Genomic DNA, 18,490 nt, shown 5'->3' with positions numbered 1-18,490 from the left:
TCAGTGTGTTCCTCCTTCAATTAAATCTCAATCACAAAAATGTGGCGCTCCGAAATAAGGCTCACACCGTTAATTCATCATTTTCCCTCTGTACCACTGCTCCTTATCAGGCTGTGTGAAGCACAGTAAACAATTCAGTGGAGGCCTCAAGCCATAAACAGACATCACGCACACACATTGTTTTCATAACCAAACTGCCTTAGACCTTGTGCCCTAAATCTACACAAATGCCCTCTGGGTGATATGAAATGTATTTAACCAATAAACAATCAATGGCTTCGTGTTGTTGCAACAGATTCTGTATTTGGATGTTTGTGTGCAGCATTTTGCGTGTCAGCATAAGCATTTGTTAGTAAAGCATTCTTCATTGCATCAGCGTGTGTGTGTATCACTCTTCATTGCACAAGCATGTGCGTGTGTGTGTGTGTGTGTGTGTGTGTGTGTGTGTGTGTGTGTGTGTGTGGATCACTTCTCAGTGAATTGAATCAGCATTTCGATTTGTGCACGTGTGTGTGTCATTTCTCACTCAATCAACGAGTGCATATGTGTTCATATGTGTGTTTCTCTTCATTCTGAGTCAGTGTATGTAGATGTGTGTGTTTGTGTGTTTGTGTTCATCACTTTCCTGTTCTGGCGTTCTGGGTAAACCATGGCCTGAAGCGTGCCCTGGGGTCCTGCCCTCCTCCATTTCAGTCTGTTTGCATCCATTGGTGCTGCTGCTCAAAGTTCTGTCCATACTGGTTCTGGCCCCAATTGAGGCAGTCCTTTTCTCCAGTGTCCTGCATCTTCTCCTTGTTCCGCTCCTCCTTAACTTGACCCTTTTGCTTCTGTAGCTCCTTCAGGGTTTGCTCCTGCTGTTGGAGCTTTTTCGTCAGGTTTGGCGACCTCCTGCTCCAGCAAGCTCCGGCCTGATATCAAGTCCTGTGTCTGGGACTCCAAGCCTGACTGATGGGTTTGATTATCAGCCAGCTCCTCCTGAGCCATGCTCAGTTTCTGCTCTGATGCCTTGAGCTCTTACTGAGGGCAGAAACCTCAGAGTCTTTTCCGTACAAGTCAGATTGAAGTCCATTGATGTTTCCCTTGCTTTGCTTCCACGGCCTTCTGCAGCTCTGCTGTTCGGCTCTTCTCAGAGGTCAGCTCCTGGCCGAGCCCCGACACCTGTGCCTTCAGCTTATTTTCTTCTGGTGCTTTTGTCCATTCTGAGGTGCCTCCTGACCTCAGTTACTCCTCCTGTCTCTGGCACGCCCTTTTTGCCGCCCGATCATCCGTGTTGATCTGTCACTGTCCTGTACAGTTTTAATGCAGAGTTGCTAAGGTCAGCATTCTTTTGCTCGGCCTCACTTTTCATCTGGGCTTAATGGGCGTCTCGTCACAGCTCTGTCAGCTGAAGCTGTCTGGAAATCTCCCCCGTGTAGTGAAACAGGCCTTGGGTTTAATGCTCTCCGTCTCCGCTGCATGAGATCGTTTTCCTGCAGCAGTGTTGACATTTTCAGGTTGTTGTTGTGGGTCCAGCTGCTGTAGCATTTGGTCAGGGTCACATCAAAGATGGTAGAGGAGAGAGCAAAGATGGTAGGGGAGAGCAGGAGTCCAGGTCAGCCTCGGCTTTCCGGGCCGACAAAGCAGCCTGTAATCAAGCATAAAGAGAAAAAACAAAAACAAAACAAAAACAGACGAACAGGAAAATGATGTTGTGTTGGCTGTGTTATTCAGAGAGGGGAGAAACAACGGGGCCAGGCCCTGTGTCAGCCTTCTCTCCCCCTTTTTTTGTTTTTTCTGACCTTATAATCAACTCATAACCCACCAAGTTGACAGGACAACACAGGTACATGTTAAAATTCTTAAGATCATGTTTAAAAGCTCAAACAAGGAATTTTCTTTCATTCAGTAATCACTTGTATTAATCAATCAGCAGAAAACATCTCACAATTTGAATCTTTTAACCACTAAATCTGTCGTGTCATCACTGGTTGGTCAGACCAGTGTCCCTTTTTTTTTTAAAGTTAAGTTGTTGTCCTGCAACCCAGAGAGTTTATTTGTTAGTAGTGGATAAACTTTATCATTCAACAACAGGTGTATGTTAAGTTTCGCTGCTTTAACCTTGCTGGAAAATCTTCACGTGTTCATGAATGTAAGCTGTTTCTTCATTGCATGTGTGTGTGTGTTGGTAGGTGGGTTATTTTAACTTTTTTCTCAAACAAGGCATTTCTCTAACACGTGCCTTTCTTATATGTTTCTTTGGTTGTGTGTGTGTGTTTTTATTTTGTTTCCCAAATTTTGATTTCCCACCTTAAATAACAGCATTCCATGTCTACAGCCAGGAGTTAGAGCTTGCTTGTGAGATTCAGGGACACATGGTGCCAATAACAATTCAGCCAAAAACTTGCCTGAAAATTTCCCGTGATGGTAACCGATAACTGGAGGAGAAGATGTCCTTTAAGCTTCTTTTCCGGGTGGGGACAAAGACGTCTTATATTTACAATTACTCTCAGGCCTGACAGATTTAGCGCCTACACAATTTTGACAAATTTAAGTTAACGGGTCCAATCGAAGAAAGTCCAACTTTTTTGTGATCAATTAACCAGTATCTGTCCAACAGTTTCTGGCCTCATCTCTAAAGTCCCTAACTTAATTTAAAAGTGTCCAACACCCAAGGTCCAACCTTTGCTGCCCAAAAAAGCGCAGATACCGTTCCAAACGGTAAAGTGGTCCAACCACTAGTTATTCTGGAGTACCCCAAGCTCCACAGTGACCAACTGACTATCCCTCAAAGAGGACAGGGCCTAGGCGTCCGCGGCCTTGGCAAGCATTACCTCTGAGCACTGCGCTTCTTAGCGGTCCAACCGCCATTCTATAATAATTTATAATACTTTGAAACAACAGTCAACACCCCAAAACAAGTGTATGACTGACGCAGGTCCAACCTGTCTGACCAATGGGGACTCTAACCCACAAAATGACCAATTCCCTATCAAACTAAATTCACTCAGCAGTCCAACTGCTTTAACTTCAATCAGCAGTCCAACTGCTTTAAATACTCAGTACTGTCACTTTCAACGTTTCATTATCATTACTTCAGCTTCAGTTCTCATGAGATTTTTTCATCAAAATCAAAACAGGCCTTCACCAGTAATTTCAGTGAGTAGACTTTAATTTTATCATGTCCAATTTGGCACACTTTGGAAATAGATTCAACAGGTAGTGCCTTACCTTTGTATAAGCCGGCTTATGCCCACTCCCGTCAGACCACTGGCTTGTGCCTGTCCGTTCAACAACCTCGGACCGTCCAAACCTCCAACTTCCACCCCAATACCACAGGACGAGCCCCCAAACTGTTACGGATTCAAATATTGGGGATGGATACAAGAGGAAAAACCAAAATAACAACACTGGTCCGGCCGGGTTGAGTCAAACGATGATTTTAATGATCACACGCGTGGGAGATGGACACCGTACGCAGACAGCATCAGATCTCAAAATGGTGGAGCATTGATCAAACTCTTATAGCCTTTAGTGGCCCCCACCTTATCATACAAGCCTAAACATTCATATGCTTTCTCTCACACGGCGCCTAAGCTACGACCTTGGCTCCCTGTTTATCTGCTCCTACTGAGATGGGGCAGAAAACTCCAGTATGTTCTGTTCTCTTCTAATCAGACAAACAAGGCGATGACTTTCTGCGAACAGTATTTCTTATAACTCAGCAGTATAATGCATCATAAAACAATATCATTCATTCACAATAAATCAGCAGTCTAATGTAATGCAAATCAGTTTAACAAATGCAATAATTATCACCTTCTTCTAATTCAGGAGAATAATGCAAACTAAAACTACATAATAATTCACAAACTTTAATTAGGGGTCTACCATGGCATAAAATAATATTATAATCTCACAATATGTAGCCAACATAGATATATCAAAGCTTTTATTCAACATTACATATCTAAAATTATTATTGCATGTAGCTAAAACAGGAGAATATATTTTAGAATAGGCCAAGTTTATGTTTAGACTGAAATCATATTCATAAGGACTCTATTTCTATTTAGAGGTGGTCCAACAGAGCACCATTTCTGTTTGTGGGCAGGGAATGGTTGAGTGAATCTACCTTGCTGAATCAAACACAAGGCTTCTTTCAGGCACAGTACCTCCAGAGCCATATGAGGGCACTCAGTGTTCCACCCCAACCACGGGATTTATTTACCTTCCAACGACAGGCAGCCAGAAAGAGGAGCCTGAGTGTGCTTAAAGAAAAGTAGGGGTGAAGAAAGTGTGTGCATGAGGGGTGGAGGGGCTGGGAGGAAGCATAAGGATTGTGTGACACAGAATTAAAACGCTAAAAAACTATGTGTCATAATCCTTAAGAAAAAGAAAACTCAACATAGGAACAGAAACAAAACCATGTGATTTCAATTGCGATATGAGTCAAGTAAACTCCCCTATCTGCTGAAAGAAGAACAATTCTCAAAGGAGATGTCTGAAAGAGGAGGAACATGGATAAGAGTTCGAAAAAGTTGATAAGGTGGGGGTGTGTTTCCTGTTGCATTAGCTCGCTCTCCACCCCTTCGTTCTCGAGCACAAGCTGACTCATTGAATCTGTGTGTGAATAAAAGCCACTGTGTGAAATGCTGGTACAGTAATGGCATGACAGTCTGAAGCAAGTGTCACGCTTGAAATTTCAAATGTTAGCAATTAAGTGTGGTAGTAATAAGGTGAACATTAAGGTTGTTATGAATTACAAATATCTAAAAAATAAAAATAAGTGCATCTTTACAAGCTACCAAAACAGAAACTCAGTAATAATAATAATATCATTATCACAATTGCATGTTATATTGTAAGGTAGACCGTACAATAATCCATATAGAGAAAACCCCAATAATCATATGGCCCCCCTATGAGGAAGTAGTGGCAATAGTGGGAAGGGAAAACTCCCTTTTAACAGGAAGAAACCTCCGGCTGAACCGAGCTCAGGGCTCAACCTCGATGACCGGTTGAGGGGAGGGGAGGAAGACAAGACAAAAGACATGCTGTGGAAAGGAGTCAGGTCATTAAGATAAGATGGGGCCTGATTATTCAAGACCTTGTATGTGAGGAGCATTTTGAAATCAACTCTGGATTTAACAGCCAATGAAGGGAAGCCAATATAGGAGAGAAAGGCTCTCTTTCTAGTCCCTGTCAGGACTCTTGCTGCAGCATTTTGGATTAACTGAAGGCCTTTCAGGAAGTTTTTAGGACATCTTGATAATAATGAATTACAGTAGTCCACACTAGAAGTAATAAATGCATGAGCTAGTTTTTCAGCGTCATTCTTAGACAGGATATTTCTAATTTTAAAGGTGTTGCGCAAATGGAAGAACGCAGTCCTACATATTTGTTTAATATGTGCATTGAATGACATATCCTGATCAAAAATGACTCCAAGGTTCCTCACAGTGTTACTGGAGGCCAAGGTAATGCCATCTACAGTAAGTATCTGGTTAGATAACATATTTCCAAGATTTCTAGGGCCAATAACTTCAGTTTTATCTGAATTTAGAAGCAGGACGTTAGATGTCCTCCAGGTCTTTGTATCTTTAAGACATTCCTGCAGTTTAACTAATTTGTGTTTGTTATCTGGCTTCATGGATAGATAAATAACAGTGAATATGTATGCTATGCCTTCTAATGATACACCTATAATGCAAACAGAACTGGTCATAGCACAGAGCCTGTCGACGTCCATAAATAACCTTAGTGTGTGAAAAGGACTTGCCATTTATATGAACAAATTGGAGTCTAATAAATAGATATGGAACAAACCATTGCAGTTCAGTACCTGTAATACCTGCAGCATGCTCTAATTTTTCCTTATAGAATATTATAGTCAACAGTATCGATTACACAACAGAAAATGCTTATATTTTTACATTCAAAACATTATATTTATGATTTTATTTAATGCCATTAATGCATGTGGCCTGCTATCTCAACATTTCCCCACATGCAAATGCTGAAGAAATCCAAAGAATTTCTTTTCTGTGCTCACTTTGAGCAATGTGATTGAATGCATTGCAAATTACAGTTAAGAGAACCTAATTGTGTAATTTTACAAACAGAAGTTCAGATCCCAGATCATCAACAATAATAACCCAAATAATAATAAAAATAATAATAACCCAAAATACAGCCTTATAGTATGAGTTACTTGCTCCTCCTCAAATCTGTGTTAGTCTCCAGTTGTCGCACCAACAACCACGAGTAAACTTTCCAGGGTAGGTGGACAAAACCAAGCAAACAAATTGCTTTTGGAAACAATCCATTTATTTTCAGAACTTGCACTCAGTTATAGTCAATAACTTAAATCACTCAATTATTTATTATTTTGGTCATTTCACCGAGTGAGTGAGTGAGTGAGTGAGTGAGTGAGTGAGTGAGTGAGTGAGTGAGTGAGTGAGTGAGTGAGTGCAACCATGTGAATGAACATGATTCGAGTGGGTGATTCATGGTGAAATCTGCGAGATGAAAAATGGGTGGCTGAAAACCGTCTCACATCTTGTGAGGGAATGGTGCATGTTCAGTGATTCATCCTCTGAACATAATAGTGAATCTAAGACCTGAGTGATAGCCAGGGGCTTAAACCAGGCCCAACAAGTCGAGTGTGTCAGTTAAAAACACTTGAAACCAAAGTCAGGAAAACTTTCAAAATATTAGCAATTATAAACACATGGCAAAGTGAAAAGACAAGGTTGTATTTCAGCTCAGTGAGTGTAACTAAGTTGGTCTGAGTTCTGGTCAAAAACACTGGATACCTTGAGAAAACCTGACACATTGCCAGGTTCAACTCTTCAATGACCCATTGTGGAAACCTTTTCTCATTTGCAGGGAAGAAACAGCTGCTGCTCTGCTGTGGAAATAACATCAGGGAAATGATCTGGGAGAAAATCAGCTTGACCAACAGCTGTGCACTCTAAAGTGCTCTCTCTCAGTTGAGATGTGAGGCAGATAGACGGAATGCAGGCCTGAATGGGTTCCCTGTTTCTGCTTTACTCACACTAAGCCTTTAGAGGATCACAGGCAGCAGCAGTGTGTATTTTAATATGCAGCTGAACTACATCAACAATTCCACAGAAATTTGCATTTTGGCCATTTCATTCTCAAACTGCTTCCATTCCAAGCAAAATAAGCTGATCGGATAGTTGGATATCAAAGCAATGACTATAGTAAACATAGTGCCAGTGTTTGCTTACCAATTGCATTCTGTACAACTTACTGCTCTATCGTTCTGTCAAGTCAAGGTTTGTCAAGTTTTCCACTGTTTGGTTAATTCAGTAAAATGTATCTAAATAGAACGCAGACGTTATTTTACTTTGTTACATTGCTGATAACCAGAGGTTTGTGCTTAAGTCAGATTTAATTTACAAAAATGCCAACTTAATACCTGATTCCCCTGAGCACCAAATCATTTCTTGAAATTCAAATATTTATATGCCCCCTTAAATTAGCACTTCAATGGCAGACTGTGCATTTGAAAGAACTACATCTGAGCTGTAAAAAAGAACAATTTTAGTATTTCAGTATTCAAAGAACTAAAATGTGCAACTAACTAAATTAGCCAAAGTAAGGCTTAAGAACAGATTTCCTTTGGTGAATTGACTTAGACTCAAACTTTTTCTGATTTTCTTTGTTTTTTTTTTTGCCACAACAAAAACTTTGAAGTTATGTTGGCAATAGCCTCTGTTCCTTATTAACCTTTTTGCAATCATCCATAAACAGGGAGAAACTGCACATCTGTATTCCTCCCCACCAAAAAAAAGGAACTGCATGTATTCCCACTCCGAATAGCTGCATTAGTTAAATGCATACTATGTTGCACTGTGACTACACCCACTGTTTGAGCTACAAAATTGGTTGTTCTGGCTTCAGTATGTCACACATATATATGAATTCATATGTTTTTAAAATGAAGGTAAGTGAAGCTCCGTGAAATTCTGAAACATATGCCTTTCACAGCTGCTTCAATGAAGCCACAGTGAAACTGAGCACAATATTGCCATTTATCTGAAGTCACAGTGCTTAACTTCATATTTTATCAAGACTGACAGTTAAGCCAGCACCACCTGGGTTTCACTTAAAGTCATAGGCTGTATACACTCATCAGCCACTTCATTAGGTATATCTTGCTATTACTTGAAACTAGGGCTGTTCGATATAACGATATATATCGGATGACGATATAAAAACGTCTATCGTTTCAATTTATGCTATCGTTTGTTTCGTGGTGTCACAAAATAAACTGTTTACGGCAATATTTTTTCATCGTTTTGATGGTCACTGTAGTGGCTATATTCATTTCTTAAAGTTCTCTCTTTTTCTTATATTTACTATAACCACACTACAGACGGACAAGCGCCTGTCGTTAGCAACAACGACGGTAACGCCATCGCGTGTCCGCTTGTTTATGTTCCACATAAACCTTTCACAATAGAGCTCAAGATCCTGTTAAGACTTTTCAAAACTGAATCACGTGAAAGAGCAGATTATTTACGGATGAGAAGTAAGAAAGAGCCGCCAGGTGCTAAAAAAAAAAACAAACCTTAGACTCAAACGTTAGAACAGGCTTTTCCCCGCAGCACGTTGTGTAATAAATACTCACAAAGAAAACGGCGGCCGTTACAACTTATGTCTAAAAATGTATCGTTTCATGCATCAGTTAAAACACTCGACTCCAGGTACGCGACGCGCAGCTGGAAACACTTCACGCAAGTCCAGCTGCCCGAGAGTCACAGAATTTACAGAAAATGTTACATTTTTGTGATTTATATCGTTATTGGGACGATAGAATTCTTATATTGGGATATGAGATTTTGGTCATATCGCACAGCCCTACTTGAAACTGCTTTAGTTCAATGTGTTATAGATTCAACCGGATGCTGAAAGCATTCCTCAGAAATTATGATTCATATTGCACTGATAGCATCTCATAGTTGTTGCAGATTTCACATCTGTGATGTGACTCTCACATTCCACAGCATACCAAAAGCAGTGGATTGAAATCTGGTGGCTTTAGAAGCCATTTGAGGACAGTGACATGTTAAAGAAACCAGTTTTAAGATGATTTGAACTTTATTACATGGTCCTTCTGTGCTGGAAACAGCCATCAGAGGATGGACACATGGAAGATGGTTATCAATAATGCTCGTGATCAGCAACAATATTCAAGGAAGCCTGTGGTGTTTAAACAATACTCAGCTGGTACTAACAGGTCTAAAGCATGCTAAAACACTATCCCCCACACCATTAAACTGCCACCACCAGGCTGACCCACTGACATGAGGCAGAATGAATTTATGCTTTCAGGTTGTTTATGCCAAATTCTGACCCTACCACCCAAATGTCACAGCACAAATTTAGATTCATAAGATTAAAATATTTTTTGCCCCATAGCCTGAGTTTCCTGTTTGTAGCTGACAGGATTGGCATCAGATGTGGTTTTCCACTGTTTTGACCCATCTGCTTAAAGATTCGATGGGTTTTCCACATGCTCTTCTGCATAGCTTGGCTTCAATGAGTGTTTGAGTTACTACTGCTTTCCTATCTGCCTGTCAGCCATTCCCCTCTGGCCTCTGGCATCAACAAGGAATTTTCTTCCAGAGAACTGCAGCTTACTGGATATTTTCTCTTTTTCAGATCATTTCCCCTCAATCCTAGAGATGGTTATTGGAAAAATCCCAGATCAGTTTCTGAAATACTTAGACCAGCATATCAGCACCAACAGCATGAAAGTCACTTAAATCACCGTTCTTCCCCATTCAGATGCTCAATTTGAACTTCAGCATACATAACTAAATGCATCAAGTTGCTGCCATGTGAATGGTCGATTAGATATTTGTGTTAACAAGCAGCTGAACAAGTGTGCCAAATGAATTGGCCAGTGAGTGAACCTACACAGGTCATATCAAAACACAACACATCTTTACAGGGTGGATTCTGCAGGTCTTAATATTTTTGGGTGATTTTATTACTTTGAGTTGTTGTGTGATTTAAAAGAAAACAAAAAAAACCTTACATTTAATGACCAACATAAGAACAGATCAGCTCTCACGCAAGCAACAAAATTAAACAAAACCTACTTGGACATTTAGAGAAGTGAGAAATACTTTAATACAGATGCAGTTAAGGCTGCTGGCTAGAAATAAAAAAAATAAAATAAAAAATAGTTGAGTAGATATTTCATATAGATATATGAGTGTTACTACTTCTCATATATCATCTTTAAATTGATAAATAAATCTTAATTTATCTTCTCTAATCTCAGAGTTTTCAAAAGAAGAACCTATTCTCTTACACGGCACACTGTTGAGAAAATATCAATGCTTGTCATCGAGACACAACATACTTTTCCTGAGTAAGATTTGTAAAACTCTATCACAGCACATCATGTCTACTCGAACATAACTCTAGCAAATGCCTAGACTAATGCTGATGTATAAAAACATGAAACCAGCCAAACTGGGTGTTATTAAGAAAAGGTCTTAGGATCCTCTAAGACAAAATTTCCCTTAGATAACATATGCACATAACTTTCACTTTAAGTTTGTAACATGAAATTCAACCATGAAGATTTAACAAAAATCCTACACAATAATCTGTCACATTTGGCCTTGATATCAATGCTTGTTTCATTTCTAAATGAAATAAAGAGAATGAAACAAAGTTTAATCTTCAGGCTACTCAGTGAACACAGTATGCAAATAAATACTTCCCTTTATCAAGTAGTTTTTCATTATTTCAATGAGGCACATCATTGGCGAGCATCTTACTGTATGGCCTACATGTGAGGCACCTTTGTTTGTATTTTTATGGCACCTTTGTTTAACAGTTTTGATCTGAACAGTAATTGCTTCTGCTGGCTCACATGCACTGCATGCCATGCAGTATTGTGCAGTTTCACAGCTGTATGTTGACCTCCTGATTAATTAAATAATCTATCCTCAAGCAAACTAATGGACTTGTTGGTCAGTGTCGTTTCATCATTCACAAATCTGTACCCGAACAGCTTCATGGTGGGTCCACACACTCTCTGAACTACCTGAGCCAATGTAAAGGGAATTGTAAATCTCCATTTCTCTGCCTGCTGTGATGAGTTCTTCTGAGTGGAGTAAATCCCGCTGGCTTTCTGTGTGGTCTGGGTGTTCCTCAGTATCCACTCCCTGGCCAGGGAACTAAATGGTATCCCTGCAAACTTGTACATCTCCTCTGCCTTTTGCATAGGGTAGAGGGCGATATCCTCATAGCGGACCAGCATGTAGCGGTTCCTGAGCCAGTGAGGTTGGCTCAGTCCAACCTCTGCAGACATCCTAATGTGATCACAGTTTCCTTTGAGCCTCTTCACCTCCTCATCATCTTCGGGCACCTGGCCGTTCTGCGCCCAGGCCTTCCACGTGTGATATTTTGAAGAGAACGCCACCATGCGCGATGCTAAGATAGCTCTTGGATCTCGAACTAGCTGGATAACTTTGATATCCAAGCGAGGGTCCTCTACCAAAGGCTGCAGTGTGTCCAGCTGATGCACACGAACAGTCTTAATGGCATGGTGTTGTTTGGAAAGGCAGGATTCAGATGCAAGAGTTAGGTTCAGTGGCCCACAGCGACGACTCTTACAGTGATACCTAAAACAAGACCATAACGTTTTTAAATGATAAAAAGCATTTTACAAAACTGAATAGTGGGAATATTAATATTTCATGCATATACTAAATTAATATTTTTTTCTCTGTTGTCATGCAGAAGAACATTGGGAATATTATTAATAAGGCACACAGACGATAGCTTAGTGTTAAAGTAGTGTCATGACCATCAGGCCTTCCTTTTGCAGCTGCATAAATAAAGATTACAGGCTTGATTAGCAGCACAGGGATTTGTAACTTATACAATACCTCTCAAAAACATCTCTGATTACAGGACTGCAGACCCGTTCTTCACAGAGTGATAAACTAGACTCTCTGCGGAAAAGAGATGGGGTGACATGGTCCTGAGGTGGGGGAGAGATGAACTTCTCAAGAGGTGAGAAATCACACAGGAAAAGCCCCTGGAGTACATCTCGGTAAATTCCCGACAACACTGTCCCATTGTTTGCCTCTGCAGCCGGGGTCAGCATGCGCTCGACATGCCACAGTGGCTCAAACAGATAGAACATGTTCTCCCCGTGCTGGTTAAAAAATTCCCCCACAAATGAGGAACCTGTCCGTGTGGTGGCCAAGAGTAATACGTGCTTACGGCCACCGGCGTAGCTGTATGTCCCCAAATCATCTAGTTCTTCCTCCTCTTCTTCCTCTGAGAAATTTGAGTTATCCCTCTTTGTACCAGAGAGTCGCGACAGCAGCATTTTGAGTGCCATCAGGGAGCCCTTTTGTGTTATGTTGCTGAAATCCTGCTGCTGCGGAATCTGCCTCTGGATCAATCTGTCAGAGACCCTGACAAGATAAATAGACTTCATTATAAAATATCCATTGGCAAACCATAAGGTGTTACATTTTATTCTTTTTTTTATATATTTTATTTAGCTGATAGTTGCATTTATGTCTGAGTTATAACTAAAACAACCAGCAAGGGTGAAAGCACTTTTGAGGCACAGAGGATTTTTATAAGGTAAAAAGATATATATCTGTATATAGCCTACAGGAAGGCAGAACCCCGATCAGTTATCAGTGACACTGACACATGAGGCCACCTTCCAAAGCATGGTACAACTACAACCCAGTCCTTTCAAAATAAAAGTACATAACAAATTAAAACAAAAGAAATTATAAATTTCCTTCACAAAAACATGACTAAAACACACAACAGTACAATAACACAAAATATTTACAACTGCTAATCCAAGCAAACCTACCTAAAGATCTACCCTTTGGCCCCCAACTTGATTCATAGATGACCGATTCAGAGAAGACCATCTCTGAATCGAGGAGGCGGCCTAAGGATAGATCTTTCACCATCTTACAATGCTGTGATTGCAGCCATTCCCCAACTATCTGTGAATGGTACTCATGGCCATTGATCAATGGCCGCTGATCAATGGGGTTGTTGATCAATGGTCATGACAGTTTGCATATTAATGATCAATGAACTAACCTCACAGCCCACTGTTCGTCAGTGGTGCTGGTTTCAGTCATTGTGCAAATGTATTGTTTATAAGGTTGGGGACACCTGCAGTCCGCTGAGACTAAAGAAGTCACTTGGATGAGTGCCAAAACGTTTCTCCCACTGAAAACGCTACGTCCAGATGAACAGACTCAACCTTTTGGAATTTACTTACCTGGATGATTGAGCATGCATCACGACATTCAATCTGAGTTAATTATGTTCAGCAGTGTCTTGTCCTCAAGTCTGCCTCCTCTGGCCTACCAGCGCTTACAGTGTATATTTTTATATTTCTGTCTATTTGTCCTTCTTTTGTGTGTGTGCCTTCACAGTGAAGTGGCTAATACATTTTCTTGGCAAGCCTCAGATCACTGGTTTGATTCCAGCTGAAAGTGTCCCTGCATCTACTCTGGCGTGATCCCTGTTTGAATTCAGTTTTCTTCCCTTTGACCTAAAAAATGTTTCATTTTTTTTATTTTGACAACCTTGAGTCCTGCTTTTGGCTCCTTACTCTCTACACATCTTGACACTGTACCATTTTATCTTTTTTAGATAGGGTTTCTTATCTATCTTATCTATCTTTTCATAATTATCTTAACACAGTTTTCTCAAAAAAACCTTCAGCATGGAAACAAAAGCTTAATATGATAAAGGCTTGAAACTCTCCCTGTGAGACAACTCACACCTGAGAATTATATCCTCCCCGGCTTTATGCTGCTTTAGGGTTAAGATTATTGTTCTTATGATTGTTAAATCAAGAAGGTGCATTCATCTGAAGCACAGAAACATCTTGGAAAGCACATCTGGGCAGGGCAACACCACATCTGAAGTCTTTACATCAAGGCAAGCTAAGCTAAGGTAGACTGCTGGGTCTTAATATGTATTTTTATTGGTAAGAAAGGAAACACACCTCCCAAAAAGTACAAGATCCCTTTAGCTTTCCTCAGATTTGCACAAATATAATATAAAATTTAGCAGATTATTACACACTCTTCTCCATACTCTTACCTAGAGAGGATGTTGCTTTCCTTTTCAATGATGACCAGGGCCACAATACAGATAAAGACGATTGCATACTTGGTCTTCATTCTTAAGTCTTCCCTTTGCAATGTGAGCTCTACAGTGCTGTTCTTTGGGTCATAGCTTGTCATGCAGAGGCTTCATTCTAAAGAAAGAAAAAAAAAAGACAAATAAAAATAGGATCTTAGTTCTTGTGCTATTTGTCACAGAGCTTCCTTAGTGCTTAAAGACAAACCGAAACATAACCAGTCTATTTTTAATCTCTAACCAATATGTGGTTGCATTTGTGCTGCTCTGACATTTCAACTATATTGAGGTGCTTGTGCAACAGCAACAGCTTTTACAAATTTGTTTGTCTTATTTCTTAGAGCAACAGAAAATGACACTATTGGTTTTCACCAGGATTGGAGAATGGCATAAGTTCAAAGACAAATGTTGGAACAGGCAACAGAGACCTACAGCCGAGGCCTGGGTTCAAATCTGTCTCACTCTGCATGTGTCAAATAAAGGCTAAAAAAAAAGGGGGGGGGGGGGGACAAAAACAGGAGGTACAGGGGCTAAAACAGTCTGACTGCAAAGTAGTCCTTTAACACTTAATTCAGCATTAAGCCAAATACAAGACATCGTGGGAAACTGAGTAGAGCTTTACACATATTATAACTGTCTCTGTTGATGAATTGGGTCATCTTATCATCATCTTATCACCAGCATGTCATTCTTAGAAACCAAAAGCTTTCCCATGCCGTGGAGTAACCTTTAAGACACAAGCCTCAGCAGGTTTTCAGTTCAGTAATCTTCAATTCTAACTCTCAATTTTTTTTTTAATTTATCAGCATAGACAGCTGGGTAAGTCGGAGCATGATATTTTCCAATTCTATTCAGTGTCATTAGCTAAAGTAGTAATCCTTCCATGCTTTGGGAATATTGAGCTGTGCTGGCATGGATAACAAGGAAAACCAGTTAGGAAGACATACCACACTGGTGTCATAGTGCTCCTCTGAAAACAAGTTAACCATATTGACAATGAATTTTAATTGAAATCATTCAGCACAACAAATTTCTTAACTCTGAATAATGCCGTTTCCGTGTTGCTGAGAAAGAAATGTAGACACGCACGCACATGCCATTTGGTCCTGTCAGGAGAGTGAATAATTTCTACAAAGCATATAATTAAAGGAAAAAATACAATTTTCAAGTAGTTTGTGAAATGATTGTGTGCTCCGTGAGTAAATATCCCCCAATTATCTTAGTTTAATACGGCAAAGCCGTCAAACTGTCAGGCTGAAGCGCTTGAGATGAGCACTTTTACATATTCAAGAGTCACTGGAGCGTTTGGCAAATCTGACTATCTGCTCAGGCAGAAACACACATCACTCTGTTTATCATCTCACTACAAATTACATTAATGGCTGCCTTCAAAGCCTCCGAGCAGCATCTCATGGAGATGTTAAAAGCCAAAAAGTCTCACTGAAAGATTTGCTGTTCCTGCAGGAGTGCAAGTGTAAACAATAAGGTGCTATAGGCAAATACTGAGAGCCATTATAGTTTGCACAGGTGTTATTATTTCTATGTAACTGACTGACTTTAATTTCACTGTTTACCACTGTTTCACACTTGCACCCCTCTATGTGTGGTGTGCTCAACACTATGGCACTGGCAGTCGTTCATGGGGGAGGGGGATTTTAATTCAGTGTAATTTGTACCATCTACTGATCCAGAATAAATACAGACTACTGCATACTTCTGCACAGTATTAATACAGTATATAATGAGCAGGAATCAAAGCATTATTCCTTCATATATTCGATTTATTTAAATAAGAAATTGATATGTGTAATGGAAAGTGGGCTAAACGGAAATGCAGCTTATTGCAGCATATTTCTGCTGTCATCACAGAAAACAAACCGCGCATTTGAGGTTGAAACAATAGGTTAGCAAACTCAATTCAACATCCTTTTTAGCAAAAGGAAGAGGATGTTTACAAGCCCGTGCGATTCGACGGCTCTGCATATGCGCTGTTTAACCATTTCGCGATTTGCAGCCACTAAAATGAGAAGCGGGGATGTTCAGATGGTGTGTCTTACAAACCTTTGTTTGGCCTCTTGGTGAGTTCAAGTGAAATGTCCCTGATTTGTGAGAAATACCGTCCTTTCGTAGCATCCTGCTGCTTTGTCTCGGAGATGGACGCACGGCTTCATTGTACTATCCCCGGTTTCGGGCTGCTCTCCTCCACCAGATGTAGCACAGAGGCTTCGTACAGAAACATTGATATACGAAGACTAAAAAGAGTGACCAGTGCGAAAGCATATGTATATATATCCTTTTTTAAATGAAATCTGACTGATTTAAAAAAGTAAAGCAAAAAGAGAGGAAACGATAAACCGCATAAAAGTAATTAAGCACGGTGTTGCCTAAATATAGTTAAAGCGTAGTATTTCCTCTTACAAAACTTTTTCTCCAACTTTTCTCTCGTGCTGGACACCACGACACGAAGAGCGAGCTGGCCACGCTTCACAGCACCCCTAACTCTCGCCCGGACAGCCTGTGTTGGTTGGCAAGGTCACGTGATTCCAACGAACCTTTCCTATTAACATAACCTCCTGTCAGAGGTAAAGCCTCGTGGCGCTGCGCGAATCATTCATGCTAAAGTGGGCTATAGTAAAACTTATTGTGTACTGAAATAGCTCCTAAAAAATTTAATGTATAAATAAATGTACTTTGTTGATGTTTGTCTTTAAGTTGCAGTCAATGTGGTCATGACATGACTAAGCTGCTCACCACACCGGATCATCTGCCACCATTTCACCCTATCTTATCCTCCTCTGTGACACCAGTCTCCTTCATGTCCTCCTTCAGTATGCATGAATCTTCTCTGTGGTCTTCCTCATTTCCTCCTGCCTGACAGCTCCATTTTTAACATCCTTTGTCCAACGTATCCTTTATCCCTTCTCTGTACATGTCCAAACCATCACAGCATCCCTTCTCTTTGTCTTCATACCACTCAACCTGAACTGTCCCTGTGATATATTCATTTCTAATCTTGTCCTTGTCCCAGTCACTCCCAATGAATGAGCTGAGCCTATTCTTCTGCTGTAGACCACAAGAAAATAATTCAAACAAAGAAAAACGAGAAAGCACTCTTTGCTTTCGATTGTTGCAGTGTAAAATAATTCATTTCTTACAGGTGAGACTTTGCAGATGTACTCCTGTGTATATCCTGCTGCACTGGTTTGATTACTGTATAGCTATATTTGGTAGGGGTAGGTTAAGCAGCTCGTTTTATTAGCATCCTATCTTGCTACTTTGAAGAGCAGTGCTGACCTTTACACTGCAAGAAACAACAGAGCACAGCAAAAAAGGCTTTTTGCAGATGCTGTAGCTTTCATAAGCTATTTATTTCCTGTTATTCAAGCATGTCACAAAAGCAGGTGTGTGTATTTAGTTAGTATTGCCTCAATTTCACAGAGCCGGTCGATTTTCAAAGAACTTGCATGGAATCATAATGCAGTACTGTGTACAATGTACTTTCACATTGTCTGTGGGGTGCTGGTAAACATTGCTATTCTTATTATTGTTACGTGTATGCTGGCAAAAAGGTCCAGAACACATCTACAGATGTGGTTGTATAAGTATATAACAGCTGGATACTCACTACTACAGTTGACCCACTGTTTGAGATAGATGCTTGTGTTTTGTTTTGTTTTTGTTTTGTCTTGTCTCTAAACTGTATCCAAGCAAACGCACGCCAAATAAACAGACCTGTTTATTTTTACATGTAGTGTTTACCATCTGATTTGTACCACTTGGGGGCAGCAAAGTAAAAGCAGAGTATGGAGCAGTGCATCAGAGAGCAAATGCTTAGTTTGAACTCCTCCGTAGGCTCCTGTCAGGGCTTAAAGTGTTTAATTCATTGTGATTTTTTTTTTTTGTCAGATTGCATTGTTATCCTCATTAAACATTTTGGGTTTAAAAGGATCTCAAGCATACCAAAGAATCATATATTTTCATTCCCTGAAAACAACAAACTAGGTAAGCACACCATACCCATATTTTGTGCATTTTTCTGCATATATTAACATTACTTTAGGTTTTAGTTTAATACTGTTGTGAATACTACTTTTTTTTTTTTTACTGATGCTGTTTTCCTAGATATTTTTTCACTGCTAAACCCTCATTTTAATTTAAAAATTCTTTTATTTATTTATTTTTAATGTAGTCAGGACTCATCCATAATATGGAAATAAAATGTTAATAGATTATATATAAACTGCTTATTGTGCAGATGCTAATGATCATTTTAGTCCACAGTTACTCCAGCAGAAAAAAATGTGCCGTGTATTCATTC

The 18,490-nt window shown here is 40.0% G+C and overlaps 1 protein-coding gene across 2 annotated transcripts; it reads right to left on the bottom strand.

The window, feature by feature from the left end:
* Positions 1-9,957: 9,957 nt before the first annotated feature.
* chst3a (carbohydrate (chondroitin 6) sulfotransferase 3a) lies at positions 9,958-16,680 on the bottom strand. Of its 2 annotated transcripts, XM_080288218.1 has the most exons (4): positions 16,234-16,680; positions 14,134-14,290; positions 11,922-12,458; positions 9,958-11,654 (listed from the first exon to the last, which is right to left on the bottom strand). In XM_080288218.1, the coding sequence occupies exons 2-4, from the start codon at positions 14,274-14,276 to the stop codon at positions 10,958-10,960; spliced, it is 1,377 nt and encodes a 458-aa protein (XP_080144344.1). In that variant the 5' UTR covers positions 14,277-14,290; positions 16,234-16,680; the 3' UTR covers positions 9,958-10,957. The 2 variants fall into 2 exon arrangements, with proteins under 2 accessions (XP_080144344.1, XP_080144345.1); XM_080288219.1 differs by lacking the exon at positions 16,234-16,680 and having other exon boundaries at positions 14,134-14,409.
* Between the last annotated feature and the right edge of the window lie 1,810 nt (positions 16,681-18,490).

This window comes from Astatotilapia calliptera, chromosome 13 (assembly GCF_964374335.1).
Source record: "Astatotilapia calliptera chromosome 13, fAstCal68.1, whole genome shotgun sequence".
NCBI lineage: Eukaryota > Metazoa > Chordata > Actinopteri > Cichliformes > Cichlidae > Astatotilapia > Astatotilapia calliptera.
The sequence above is the reverse complement of the archived record's forward strand: the minus strand, read 5'-3'. Positions and strand labels throughout refer to the sequence as shown.

Coding starts and splice junctions, on each gene's coding strand:
- chst3a (XM_080288218.1), bottom strand. CDS start 14,276: ATGACAAGCTATGACCCAAAGAACAGCACTGTAGAGCTCACATTGCAA. Junction 12,459..14,133: donor GAAAGCAACATCCTCTCTAG/GTAAGAGTATGG, acceptor TTATCTTGTCAG/GGTCTCTGACAGATTGATCC. Junction 11,655..11,921: donor ATCAGAGATGTTTTTGAGAG/GTATTGTATAAG, acceptor GTCTTGTTTTAG/GTATCACTGTAAGAGTCGTC.